We start from the raw sequence: 12,772 nt of genomic DNA on the forward strand, positions 1-12,772 counted from the left end.
ACTATCTTTTAGATCAAATTTAATGAAGATCCCTTTATGATCTGTTAAAGTAGCCGGTTCTATCCAAACGTCTATATCCAGATTAACAAGATCACTAGAAATGAGCCAGAAGTCAATACGTGATTGTGAGAAGTTCTTATTACACCATGTATACATATTTTGTTGAGGGTTTCTCTTTCTCCAAATATCCAAGAGTCCCATTTGTAAACATGCATGTTTGAGTTCACAGTCAGTGGTTGTAGCCTGTTTTTTGTAGGCCATCGATCTATATTCTCATCTGATTTCTCTGACTCTGACTTTTACATTCTCAGCAGAGGTAAGCTGACAGTTGCCGCCGTTGTTGAGCTCCTCATCAGGGAAATTAATTGGGTAGGCTACCGCAGGTGTGTGTTTGTGCCGGGGTTGTTGAATGGTCGTTGCCGCCGAGCTGGCGGAGCTCCCGGCTGTTCTGAATTGTCATTATTACCGGGAGTACAGGTATGAAAACGCGATGATTCAGGCAATCGTGGAGACGGAACACCTGATAAAATGGTGTAGAATATATATTTTACTCTACTCATCTCTCCCTTTCTCCTTCTTCATTCATGCCTGTGGGGCAGCAGTGTTGTGCAGTGGTGAGGAGCAGGGCTCGTGACCCAGAGGTTGCCGAGTTAATTCCCAGTTGGGCCACTGTTTGCAGTTACACAAGATACCTAACCCAGATTGCCTCACTAAATATCCAGTTATACTGAAGGATAACATTTTGCTAAACATGTCAAATGTGTCAGATATAAAATGTAAATAATGTGCAGCTGGATGACTTCAAGAGCCCTTTCTTCAAAGATGAAACAAGCCTGATGTCCCAGCATGACTTTTGTTTCACAAGTAAGATTACCACATTTCACCAGTTATACAGGTGTTACACCTTTTACACCTGTTCTCTGCCTCTGAGAATAACTGTCTAGAATACAGTATATAAAATCAGTCATAGACACCCAATCTCTCTTTTTCACACACACATCTTTCTGTCTCTCACTTACACACACACACACCCATACACACGCAAACATGTTTGAATCGAGAGGCCAGATGTTTAGCCTGTGTGGGTGGCCAAGGGTCCATGGGTAATTCTCTGTGCAGCGCTGAGAGTCAAATCGAGACAAAGCGGCGCGGGTTTCAGTCTCACCCCTAGGCTCAGCTGCACAGGGCTCGGGAAAGGAAGGCTCTGCTCGCGGTTTTATCGGGGGAGTTATTTCCGGTTTGGTTTATTTTCCTTCTTTGTTGCCTTTTGGTCATTTTCGGTTTCGATTTTGTTGTAGCCTACGTTTTCGGCCGGTTTTTCTTTTTTTGGGGGGGAGGGGGGGGCGGGTATTTTAAGTTTCGTTTACTTTTGTTTCTTTTGGTTTAATTTGGAGAAATCCCGGGAGGGGATTTCATTTTATCTGGCAGTGCGTGTGTGAGGAACGAGTGACAGCGGAGCGCTTCAGACCCGTACCGCTTCCCGGAGTGACGCCCGGGGCAGGCAAGGCAACGGAAGCCGGCTGGGGAAGGAGAGGGAGAGCGGCGGAGCGACAGCGCCCCAGGCTGGCCAGGAGGCGAATCGGGGCGTTGCCCCTGTGCAGTAAGAGACGTGACTGGCGGTGTTGCCGTTGTGTGTGTGTGCCTACCCTTTTTTGCCCCAGTCTACCCAGCCTAGTTTATTGTTTGTTTATAGGATCCCCATTAGCCAAGCCGTACAGCCCCGCTATTCTTCCTGGGGTCCGAAAAGTAAAGAATCATAATAATCAAGTTAAAAATGCATTACACTGCAAAAGACAACAAAAAGAAAGGAAGAGAAAAAACTACAAAGACACAAAAATGAATTAATTGAATAAGAAAGACAAGCATTAAAACACCATCATTGTGAAACACACTAATAGCAGACAGGTAAAAAAAAATACTACAAATGCACCCACTGACAAGGATTGATCTAATAGCAATGATTAGGTGTACATCTGACCTAGGTAATTCTTTACTTGTTTTTTAAAAGTAGATTTAATATTTATTGTTTAAAAAGATGGCAGCTTGTTTCATGATGTAATTGGTCTGTATACAACTGTGCGTTGAAGTGAATTGGTGTTGGCTTTTGGTACTACAAAACATCCTTCCACCGCATATCGTGTGCTGTAGGTGTTGGAGTGGAAACATTTACAGAAAAGATTATATAGATTTGATGGGGTCTTTTTAAGATTGTCCAAGTTGAGAGTAGTAGAGAAGCTGATGAAGAAGTTGATGTTTGTTCTATATGGACATTTGAGAGCAAGGTGTGCTGCTTTGTTCTGGACCAGCTGAAGTTTTTCCAGATGTTTCTTACTGGCATTTGACCATTGATAATACAATACTCCATCTGAGCTAGAACCAAGGCACCCATAACCTTCTTTGTTAATTCAGGCATAAGGTATGTGCTGCAGCGCCTAAGTAAGGCAAAGTCTCTACTCATTTGATTTACAATATTGCCAATTTGCTTTGACCAAGACAATCTACAGTCCAAGATTACACCAAGCAACTTTTCCTTAACCTGTTCAATTGGTGTTTTGTTTATGGGAAGGTGAAGTGGAGGTTCCTTGCATAATGAGTGATTAGAACCAAACACTATACGTTTTGTTTTATATATATTAAGGACCAGTTTTCTTTTACCCATTTCACTATTTTTTCTAGCACATTGTTCAAAGTGTCCTTGCCAATGTGCAAACTGTAGTGTCATCCACATACATTACTAATTTGGCATTGTTTACCACTAGAGAGAGATCATTAGTGAAAATGGAGTACATTAGTGGGCCCAAACAACTTCCTTGTGGTACACTATACTTGCGCTGTCTGAAAAACTCCTGTTAAAAAGGACTTTCTGAGATCTTAGTCAGATAAGGTAACTGCTGAAGGTTTAAAACCATAGCCCTCCAACTTTTTGAGTAACAGTCTATGGTCAATTACATCAAAAGTTGCAGTGAAATCTAATAGGACAGCACCACAAATCTTTTTGTTGTCAATTTCTTGTAGTCAATAGTCTGTCATTTGGGTTAGGGCTGTGCATGCTGAATGCCCTTTCCTATATGCATGCTGGAAGGCTGAGAAGTAGTGTTGTATTTGATTGAATACTGCCTTCTCAAAGATCTTACTAAGTACTGATAGCAAGCTTATGGGTCTACTATTACGTGCTGTAAAGGTTGTTTTCTTATCCTTGGGTAGTGGAATTACTTTAGCCTCTTTCCAGACTTGTGGAAAGATACATTGCTTTAGGCTGGTATTGAAAATATGGCATATAGGGTCAAGAATGTGGTGTGCAGCCATTCTGAGAATTTTTCCGTCTATATTGTCAATGTCTGCTTGTCTGTCTTTGCAAATTGACTTGATTATTTTGCTCACTGTGTCTCCCTTTAATTCAGTAAACTCAAAACTACAAGAATGATCCTTCATGAGATGTTTTATGTTAAGAATAGAGCCATTATTAATTTCTCCCGATGTCTCAATTTATTCACTTTATTAATAATCAATCAAATGGTTAGGGATGTCCATTAGTTTAGCAATGAAGGTGCCTCCAGTCTCAATGAAAGTTGGAGGAGACAATTGTTTCCTGCACCGGCCCTCGTGACAGAGTGGTCACTGTGTGGCATGTGAATGTGCACGGGGGGGTTAATCTTACGGTGTGCCTAAGTTTGCGGTCTTGTGTGGGGGAGGGAAGTCTCGCTCCTGGCACCGGGTTCTTGTGGGGAGAGAGTGGGATGAGGGAAGGGCCGCTGTGGTAAACTGTTTTTTATTTAATAGTCATTGTACCTGTACTCCTGGTGTCCTGGTTGTCTGGGGCAGGCAGATCTATTGGGGGAACCTGTGCTGGGAAGTGGGGGCCAACGTTGGCGTTCATGGCTCCTGACATAGACACCATCTTTGCCTATATCGCTCTTGCTCATTAACTCTTGATCCCAGATCTGCCATCTTTTTCTTTAACTCCACATTTTCTATTTTCAACATTTCGCTTTCCTTCCTCAAGTCCTTAACATCTCTGTGAATTGAGTTAAGAGCCTCACTCACGTTCTCAATTTCAGCTGAGTTTTTCTTGACCATCCTTTCGAGTTGATCTGCCCTTTCATTGATTTTTTTTCCAGAGAGGATTTGTATTATATTGCTCTTTAGTTTGGGTTGGTTCCATGACGGCACTTGGAGTATTCCTCAACTTCTTGGCGGCTTGGCTTTTACTTGGGGTGTTTGGGTAGGATTCACATTCCCCTCCAGTTACTGCTTTACAAGCGTAGGAGTGAATTTCACCAACTCTTCTCTTTTCTTAAGCAAGATCTACTTCCATGCCTTCCAAAACGGCAAGTAAATCTTGGGTGGACATCTTAACTAGCTGTGTGCAGGCAAACTTACATTAGTAGTCGAAAACTTGAACCTCAGGCCAGTGACAAATCGTTATCAGGGTATCATGTAGATTAATCCATTAGGAGAACATAGACCAGTCTTTTGCTGTGCAAATTGCTGTTTAAAATGCAGAATTTTGTGAGAATTCCCTTCGCTAACCTCCGCTGCAGAAAAAGCGCCTATTCAAAGCGCCATCTTGAACGCCCCCCTCGAGTCCCAGTATTCTCTTGCATGTGTACGCACCGTAACAATGTGGCAGACAACAAACATTGCGCAGGCTTCTAGCGGGAGTCACAGGTCTTGGAGGAAATATGACGTGTTGTATATTTGCGAAGTAACATGACAACAGCTAACAGGTTGCGACAATGTAACGGCAGCATGTGAATCTATTATGCGCTTATACTCGATCACCATCATGTGAACAGCTGACGTTGAACTGAATCGCTGCCCTTGCGCAGGCTTCATATGTTTGGGTATTGAAATTCGAGTAGGGGATGAATTTTGATATTATGCATAAAAGTATGACATAGAGAGATGACCCTGATGAAAAACTGTATTCACTGTTGTCACATTTGAGCTAAAAACATACCACACCAAGCAGTAGACGGACTGATTAGCACAGTGAATTGCATGGATTTATGATAGTAAATATTACTGTAGGAAACCTGCTTAGCACAGTAAATTCTAGCACAACATTTACCTGGATGTTTTGGGTTTTTTTTTTTTAATTATTTATATTTGAAAACTTTAAATCTCATTTTCCTCCATACTTGCAGCCATTGTAGACAGAGTGCCCCAATGTGAAAAGCAAAATCCTTGAGACTGTCTCATGGACCCTGCCTTTGATATTGAATTTGTCTGTCAGAAGCTTGTTGTACTGTTGTCATTTGCACGAGGACTTAAGTGCCCCTTGTGGGCAACAGTATTTAACTGTTTATTAGATTAATCACTTTTTCATGCTGCAGAAAACAGAACAAAGGGAAGAACCAAAAATGTGCAATGGCAAAGAATGTTTGTATCCACCACGAAATGAGTCAAGCGCTGTACCAAATAATCTTATGTACAGGGCCATACACCCCAATGAACAACAGAAAAAAAGTCTGAATGTCTCTGTTCATAAGCAACACCTGAAAATATGCATACGTAAAAACAATAATCCCACTAACAAAAGTAATCCACAAAGCAATGTCCAAATCCAAGACAGAAAAGCTAAAAAGGATTGATTTTACCAAACTCCAAAAGGTTCCAGCAAAGGTGTACACTGTGGATCTATGTGATTTCATGACAAAGAAACGATGAAAAACAAAATAACCTTGACTGATATACCCTCAAGCCTTGGTAAGCAGTCAGACAAAAAAGCAAAAAAAAGCTATCAGCAGGAAACTAAATGTAAATATAAGATTGTAAGGAAATTCATACCTGATCAACAATTGAAGCAGACTTTAAAATGAACCATTTTCTACGTTGAACCATTTCTACTTTCTGCCTTTTCACTGCTTCACAAATTAATTTTCCTTTTTGTTTTTATTTTTTGTATGAATGTGTATTTTCCTTTGGGGCCCCGGGTTTACCAATGAATTCACACCTTACCGTCATTAAGCTCTTTCAGTTTCACCTCTCTCATGAGACTTGATTCTAGGGCTTTCTGATCAGGCATTGGATAATGGTGTGACTGATTGATTTCTTTGCCATGCCTCCTGGGTCATATGACAGAGATATGGTTCAGCAGAGGAAAAAGAGCAACAGTGGACCAAGTGAAGACCTTATTTTTATCCCATTGTTCCCTTTAATACAAGCCTGTGTTACACAATAGTTATTCATCCTGTTTATTCATAATAAAGAACATCATGATTTGATCTGAATACATTCTGAAGCCACTGTACTCATCTTAAATTGTTTATATCAATGTCACTTACCTTTAGCACTTTATTAAATACACAAATTATGACTGAACTTTTGTCTGCTATGCAAGTATATTGCAGAAGGCTTGCAGATCACTTTCATTCTGCATTACTTCTGCCTAGATACTCTGAATAACTTACAAAACTTACAATTTGACATTATTCATTCAGTTGTATAACTGCATAGTAACTGAGGTAATTTGAGATACCTTGCCCAAGGCTACAAATGAGCAAGTTGCTTGGCGCTCGGCAGAACTGGTTTGACCACACCTAAAGCATTTGTAACAAATGTCCATACCGACCTATGACAACACTAAGTAACCCTTAGTTAGTGTTGCCATTGTTTTGTTCACCTATGAAAAGTACAGAAATGCAACATGGGGAGTCTCCTCCAATAAGATGCACACAGGCATTGTCTGTGAAGTGGCAGGCTGCACTACTCATATCAGGCTAGTCTGGAATCCATGACTTGCCTTCTTCTATAACTCCTCCTAGGTATCCCAAACATATTACCAAAAAGATGCAAATTTCTGTTACCTTTATGAGTTTATTGATGTCTTAACATGATGCAAAAATAATGTGGTATTAATAAAGTCAAAAAACCATTCCCTTTACATCAAAGGAGTCTGACAATCTCCAGATGTGATCACACACACAATACATAGCAGTGCAAAGCAACTACAATTACAGGGAAAACATTTACATTTACATGCAACAGTATGTCCAATATGTAATGAAAGGATGCACTTTGCCAAAACTGATCAGTAGTATTAGGAACAGTACCTTTATGTAATATTATTGAGTCTACTTTGAATGCCCAATCACTGCACGTGTGGAGAACCTCTTTATGGACAAATTTAACATTAAACAGTAAATTTAATGGTACTTAACTGCCATACAACATCCACACAATATTGCACAATACCCACAGGTGGTCAGGTGTCACTGCACAGGTAGAAATACTTGTAAAGCATCATGCTTTGTGTAATGCAAACACCACACCCTTTCTTTGTCCCATTAAAAAAACCATGCTTCCCTTATTACCGTTTTGAGAATCATTTTGTGGCTCTTCATAAGCAGACACTGTAAAGACTAACACTACACACAACTATGAGAGGACGATGTCTGAAGACAGTTTAAGCTAAAGAGTGACTGGCCAGCAGGTTCATGATGCCAGCACAGCCTGCTGGGACCCCAAAAGGTAGGGCACCAGGGCCAGGGCTGCAGCCTCGATGGAGAACAGGTGGGCGTCCTCCACTTCAGGGCACTGGCACCTCATGAAATCTGCCAGGCGGAGCAGGTACTCGATGTTGTGGCCGGCCTTGCCGTGGCTCACGGTGATCTGGGCGGCAATCTCCTCAGGGCTGGCAGGCCCCAGGTAGATGGGGTTGTTGGCAGTGGCGATATAGACCAATGCCAGGAGGGGTGGGTCTCCCGCCCCACGTGGAACAAACTCCACTGCCCTGGTGATGTAGCCCCCCAGCACCGCCTCCCGCACATTCAGGTACTTCAGGGACTCCTCAATCTGGGAACCGGTCACCTCGTATGCCACCCCCCATGTGCATGCCTGGACACACAAAAGAACCTCAACTCAGTCCAGTTATAAGTCAATGGAAAGGATTATTCTCATTATGAATTACTTGAGTTGTATTTGAGTTAGGAGTAAGTGCCCAAAAATGGTAAAGAGCCTTCAAGATGCGTACATTAGCTAAAGGCCAAGGCGGTTAAGACATCAAGGGAACTCCTACACGCAGCGCGAGGGGAAAGTTCACTTACGTCATCATCTTCCACCAGCGTCACCACTCTACCGGGCTGCGTAGAAGAACAGAAAAGAAATGAATGCATTGGCTAGCTGCCCAAATAGCATACCACAGTATCTACAAGGCTAATATGGTATGGATCAATACGTTATATAAAAGGTACAAATTCGTCGCTTTAGAAGACACCGTCTCACCATTTCGTCATTTCCCCGATGGAAATTATCCCCGTGCCAGAAGCGTCTCTTGTATCCCTGGATATACCCGACTTGACTCTTCTTGTATTTGAAATCGGGTTTCCAGACAAGTGACCCATACCCGAATATCCACAGACTGGTCTTCTCTGCCAAGATGTCTTGAGGCTTCATTCTGGTCACTTAGCTTGCGTAATAATGGCCAAAGGACAAGGCGACGGTTTCAATGCGGCTGCTAGCCAGGTAGCTATTTCCCCCGATCAAGTAGTAGTGGTATCGGTTGGCTCGCGGTTATACCGCGTGTGGAGCCCAACTGCTTGGCAGTTTTTGTGATGGAATTGTGCAGTCTCTGTTGCCTTGCCTGATGCATGCCGATGCATTAGTGTTGCCGCATAATGCCTTAAAAAACCATTTTGGCCTCCTTGGCTTCCAATACAAACGAAAATCGAAACCGTCTGGCTGGCTTCCAAGCCAGCTACCTGTCTATCCTCTTCTTCCTTTAAAATGTAACCAGGTACCCACCTAAAATCGCGGATGCGACTGTAATGGCAACGTCATAAACCTTACGGCTGGTTTTCTTTCTGAAAGCTACTAGCTTTCCGACCCTAAAATAAGAATGCCGCCCAGCAGCTCCACACCATTATAGCCGTAATGTTAACGTCCCAGACTGATCGAATTTATACCATCGATGACCCAGGTCTACTTATTTACTGTTCCAAATGTACCATCCCATGGAGTGGTCTACACCAATAGTGTCGTTGAGTGGGCGGGGTTTTCATGTTAATACAGCCAATAATAACATTTTATGGAAAGGTAAAAACGGATCTTTTCATTGGCGTAGGGACCAAGGACAGCCTCTCGTATTGCGTACTGTGATTAGTGTAAAAAATGTCAATCTACTTTGCTGAAATTCTTAGTGGATATTACTTCTGTCACTTTTAGAAACATGCATATTATTAAATATTGCTTGGCTGATGCAACAAGACGCAGTGTTTCAGACTCGGAAGCAAAGGGTGGCAACTGTTATGGATATTGCATCAGATGTGTTCTGATGCGGTGTTCGGGAAAACGACACATACGTATATATGTTTGTGAATGATGACTTTTTAAAAGTTGGTTTATGGCATTTATATGTTGTTACAGTGTTTCCTAGATTTAATATTTTGCTCGTTGTGTGTTGCACAACGATTGTTTTGATGGGACTTCGTGTCTGTCCTTTCGAGGATTTCGCTTAACGTTTCACCTGAGATTCCTCAGTTCTTGAAGGTCCGATGAACATAAGGTTTTAAATGGAGAACCTCCAGTCAGTATCAGAATATATTAAAAGCTAAAGGAAGGCCTGTCTTGGCCGTTCAGTTACGTGACGTTACATTGCATTATTGTCATTTGTCATTTAGCCTAAGTTAAAGAGTACATGGTATGTGCATTTTTAATAAAGGTGTTCTCTTAAATTGCATTGTGTAATTCTCTGCCTTTTGTGACATATAACACAACCCCTCATCAGAGGTAATCAGGGATATTCGATTCACTACGTGTGTGAGCGAACGTGGGAACATTATCATAGGATTGTTCGGGAGCATCTGTTTCACCATTTTTCTCTGCAGTACAACACAAAGAAACAGGTATTGTGAGACACGGTCGATTCGCCTTTCTCACGTAAAGATGTTAACTTTCCGGTCTGAGCCAACAGGGGGTATCTTTACTTCCGGTTAGCCTTCTACTATAATATAAAATAACATAATAATACAATACTACTGTGACGAAGGACTGTCAGTTTTGTCCGCAGCGCCCCACCATCTTAAAACTTCTTTCACGGACGTATTTCACAGCCAATCAACAGCGCGGATTTCACTTCTCCATAGCTGCAGCCACCGCCCCCTCTTAGCCAGATTTGCTTGGTTCTCCGGGAAGGAACGAGTACCGAGTCGCACTGGTGTCGGAAGTGAAATTCCCCATTCATTTTAGTCATAGACATTTTTTAAAACGCACTTTTAAAGTACTTCTAGTGATTTATGGCTTACCATCGATTTCCGGATTATATATTGTGATCCCAACTTGTGACTTGTATTGTTTATTTTAATTGTTTTGAGCTAATTTTACGTAATTTAATTGTTTTATCTTATATGCTAGTACAACCACGGGCTAAAAACTACACGTCCCATGAAACCAAGCTTTCTCATTCCCGCTCTCCGGCCTTGCAAGCTAGAGTGTGGCTAATCATCGTTATCAGCTATCGCTATAGCAGCTAACTTGCAAGCTCTTCTTTAGCGGTCATCACTATCAGCAATAGCAAGCTCACCGTTAGCAGCAATGGTGTTGCTTAACCATATTCTCCTTTTCTTTAAGGATGAGACCCAAAGTTTTCAGCGGGGCAAAAACCATTATAAACCAGGGTATGTGGAGGAATTCAGTTGTTTTGAGGGCCATATTACCCATTTGGTCTGGGCAAGCAAAAGGGATAAGACCTACAGGGTGTCAGTGAGTGTAGGCCAGTGTAACGTTAGGTAGCATAGCTAACCAGCAAAGTCAGGTTACCACATCATCAGCCATCGAGCTTGCTAAGTGGACTGATTGTTAGCCCACGATTTTTGTAGTGTTTAAAAGTAAAACAAAGCCGGTAGTTACAGATTTTAATAAAATAACTAAACACATCCTGTATTAGGAATACGGTGCAAAAAAAATAATAAATAAAAAAACCGCCACAACCTCCAAGTCACTTCGCTTTCGTTCTTCTTCCCCCGTGCACTAGCTCACGGCACCACCTTGTGGTATAATGTAGAATAAAACGATTACTAACCGAACACAACAATTTTGAATAATGAAAAACGCCCGAAGCCTTTGAGACATATCTAGAGTCAGAAACACCTTGATGTTTAAGCAAAAGGATAATTCTGCTTACACGTGTAGGTTTGGGCTTGAGTGAAAATGCAGTTACCCACATTTGACAGACGTCTCTCTGATGGTGTGCTTACAGTGATAACCCTCATGGGTTCCATAATCAGAAGAAAATTGAAGAAACAGCGATTTAACATTAACATTAAAAAATATTGTTCCCTTTCATGTACAACATGTTCTGGAATGACAAGAAAACATCCTTATCCTTAATAGCAACCGCAAATCCACGTTTCAGTGCCTGGATTCCAGTTGTTTCTGCGAATTGCAGCGATCCATTTGCTTCTCTTTTCTTTAGCTTTCGGCAGTCTGCAAAAAGAGAGCTCCGATTTCTTTTAATCTGTTTGTACAGTCAATCGCACAACAGCTCTTTCCTAGTTTAGATGTGTTTTTGTGTTTTCGCGACATTCAAACTGCACGCTAAGGCTGTGTTCACACGTAGCGTCTTTTTCTGATGAAAAACGCTGGCCAGAGCGTTTTTGTCAAGTAAAAAAAAAACCCTGGCAGTGTTTGTTCCAAAAAGCAGTTGAGAGCGTCTTTTGTTGCCATAACAACAGTAGCACGTACAGTAGCGTGCTGTTAGCGATCTAGCTGGCTATACATTGTTGCAGAGCTAACGTTAGGTAACAGGCTAGTTTTGCTAACGACAAGCAGTAAGCACAAATACTTTCCAGAAACTCCTACGATCCGTCCAATTTGACTCCAAACGGCATCTTAATGATGAATGTTACGATACCGTTTAACTGTCATATTGCGCAGTTCACTGTGCTCTGAAACTAGCACGTCTCCACCGCTACCTTCTCCATCTCTGCTTGTGATTGGTCAGCTGTCAAAAAAGCGCTTGACGTAGTTTTTTTTTCTGAGAAGTTGAACTTTTTTCAACTGAAAAAACCGCCCTGAGCTGCAGAAAAAGACGCCGGTGACGGCGTTAAAAAAACGCTGAGGACGTTTTTGAAAACACCGCCTACTCCATAGGATTATAATGTAAAACAGAAGCTGACAGCTTCAAAAGAGACGCTACGTGTGAACACAGCCTAACCCTGTCTTTCTGTCTTTCTGCCACTCAGTGGGTGTAACCCGCAGTGACTCCGCCAACTGTGACGTCACATGCATAACCTCTATATGTAGCCTAGCAGCTCATACCCCCCAATCCCCACCCAATTTCTTTCTTTGTTTTACGTATCTGCATAATTCACGTGGGTCACATTTTCAGGTCGGAAAAATCCGGAATTTTAGGTGCTTGTATTTGTTGGACTGTGGCTTACAGTTGGCTTGTGGTGATGGCCTCAAGATTTAACTTTGAGCAGTTTCCCCTGTTACGGTCTGACCCTAGACCGGGCCGTAACAGGGACAAATCTGAAACTTACCGGTCACGTTTCAATAACAGTCTATCTTACAAACGCAAATATAATGTACACCTAGGTTGACAACGACCTCAAATCAGTTTGACTATTTAATGAACAGTAACGATTAAACAAAACCTCGACATTAGTCGCTAAAATGTAGGCTATTACAAAACATCTGTAACCTGTCTTTTTTTTTAAGGCTAGGCCTACATAGCATCAAATGTAGCCTACATTTAGCTACCAGATAATGCTGCTTCACCGGAAGTTGCACCCATAATCGTTTCCACAGTAGCGCCCCCAGGAAGTGGACA

General features: G+C 41.9%; 1 protein-coding gene across 1 annotated transcript; it reads right to left on the minus strand.

Moving 5' to 3' along the window:
- Positions 1-6,521: 6,521 nt before the first annotated feature.
- On the minus strand, positions 6,522-8,907 carry LOC118792164 (glutathione-specific gamma-glutamylcyclotransferase 1-like). The gene is made up of 3 exons (XM_036549911.1): positions 8,227-8,907; positions 8,049-8,084; positions 6,522-7,839 (listed from the first exon to the last, which is right to left on the minus strand). Exons 1-3 carry the CDS (start codon positions 8,395-8,397, stop codon positions 7,438-7,440), a joined length of 609 nt encoding a protein of 202 aa, XP_036405804.1. The 5' UTR covers positions 8,398-8,907; the 3' UTR covers positions 6,522-7,437.
- Positions 8,908-12,772: the final 3,865 nt, after the last annotated feature.

This window comes from Megalops cyprinoides, chromosome 17 (assembly GCF_013368585.1).
Source record: "Megalops cyprinoides isolate fMegCyp1 chromosome 17, fMegCyp1.pri, whole genome shotgun sequence".
Lineage (NCBI taxonomy): Eukaryota > Metazoa > Chordata > Actinopteri > Elopiformes > Megalopidae > Megalops > Megalops cyprinoides.

Coding starts and splice junctions, on each gene's coding strand:
- LOC118792164 (XM_036549911.1), bottom strand. CDS start 8,397: ATGAAGCCTCAAGACATCTTGGCAGAGAAGACCAGTCTGTGGATATTC. Junction 8,085..8,226: donor ATCGGGGAAATGACGAAATG/GTGAGACGGTGT, acceptor TCTTCTACGCAG/CCCGGTAGAGTGGTGACGCT. Junction 7,840..8,048: donor CGCTGGTGGAAGATGATGAC/GTAAGTGAACTT, acceptor TTGTGTGTCCAG/GCATGCACATGGGGGGTGGC.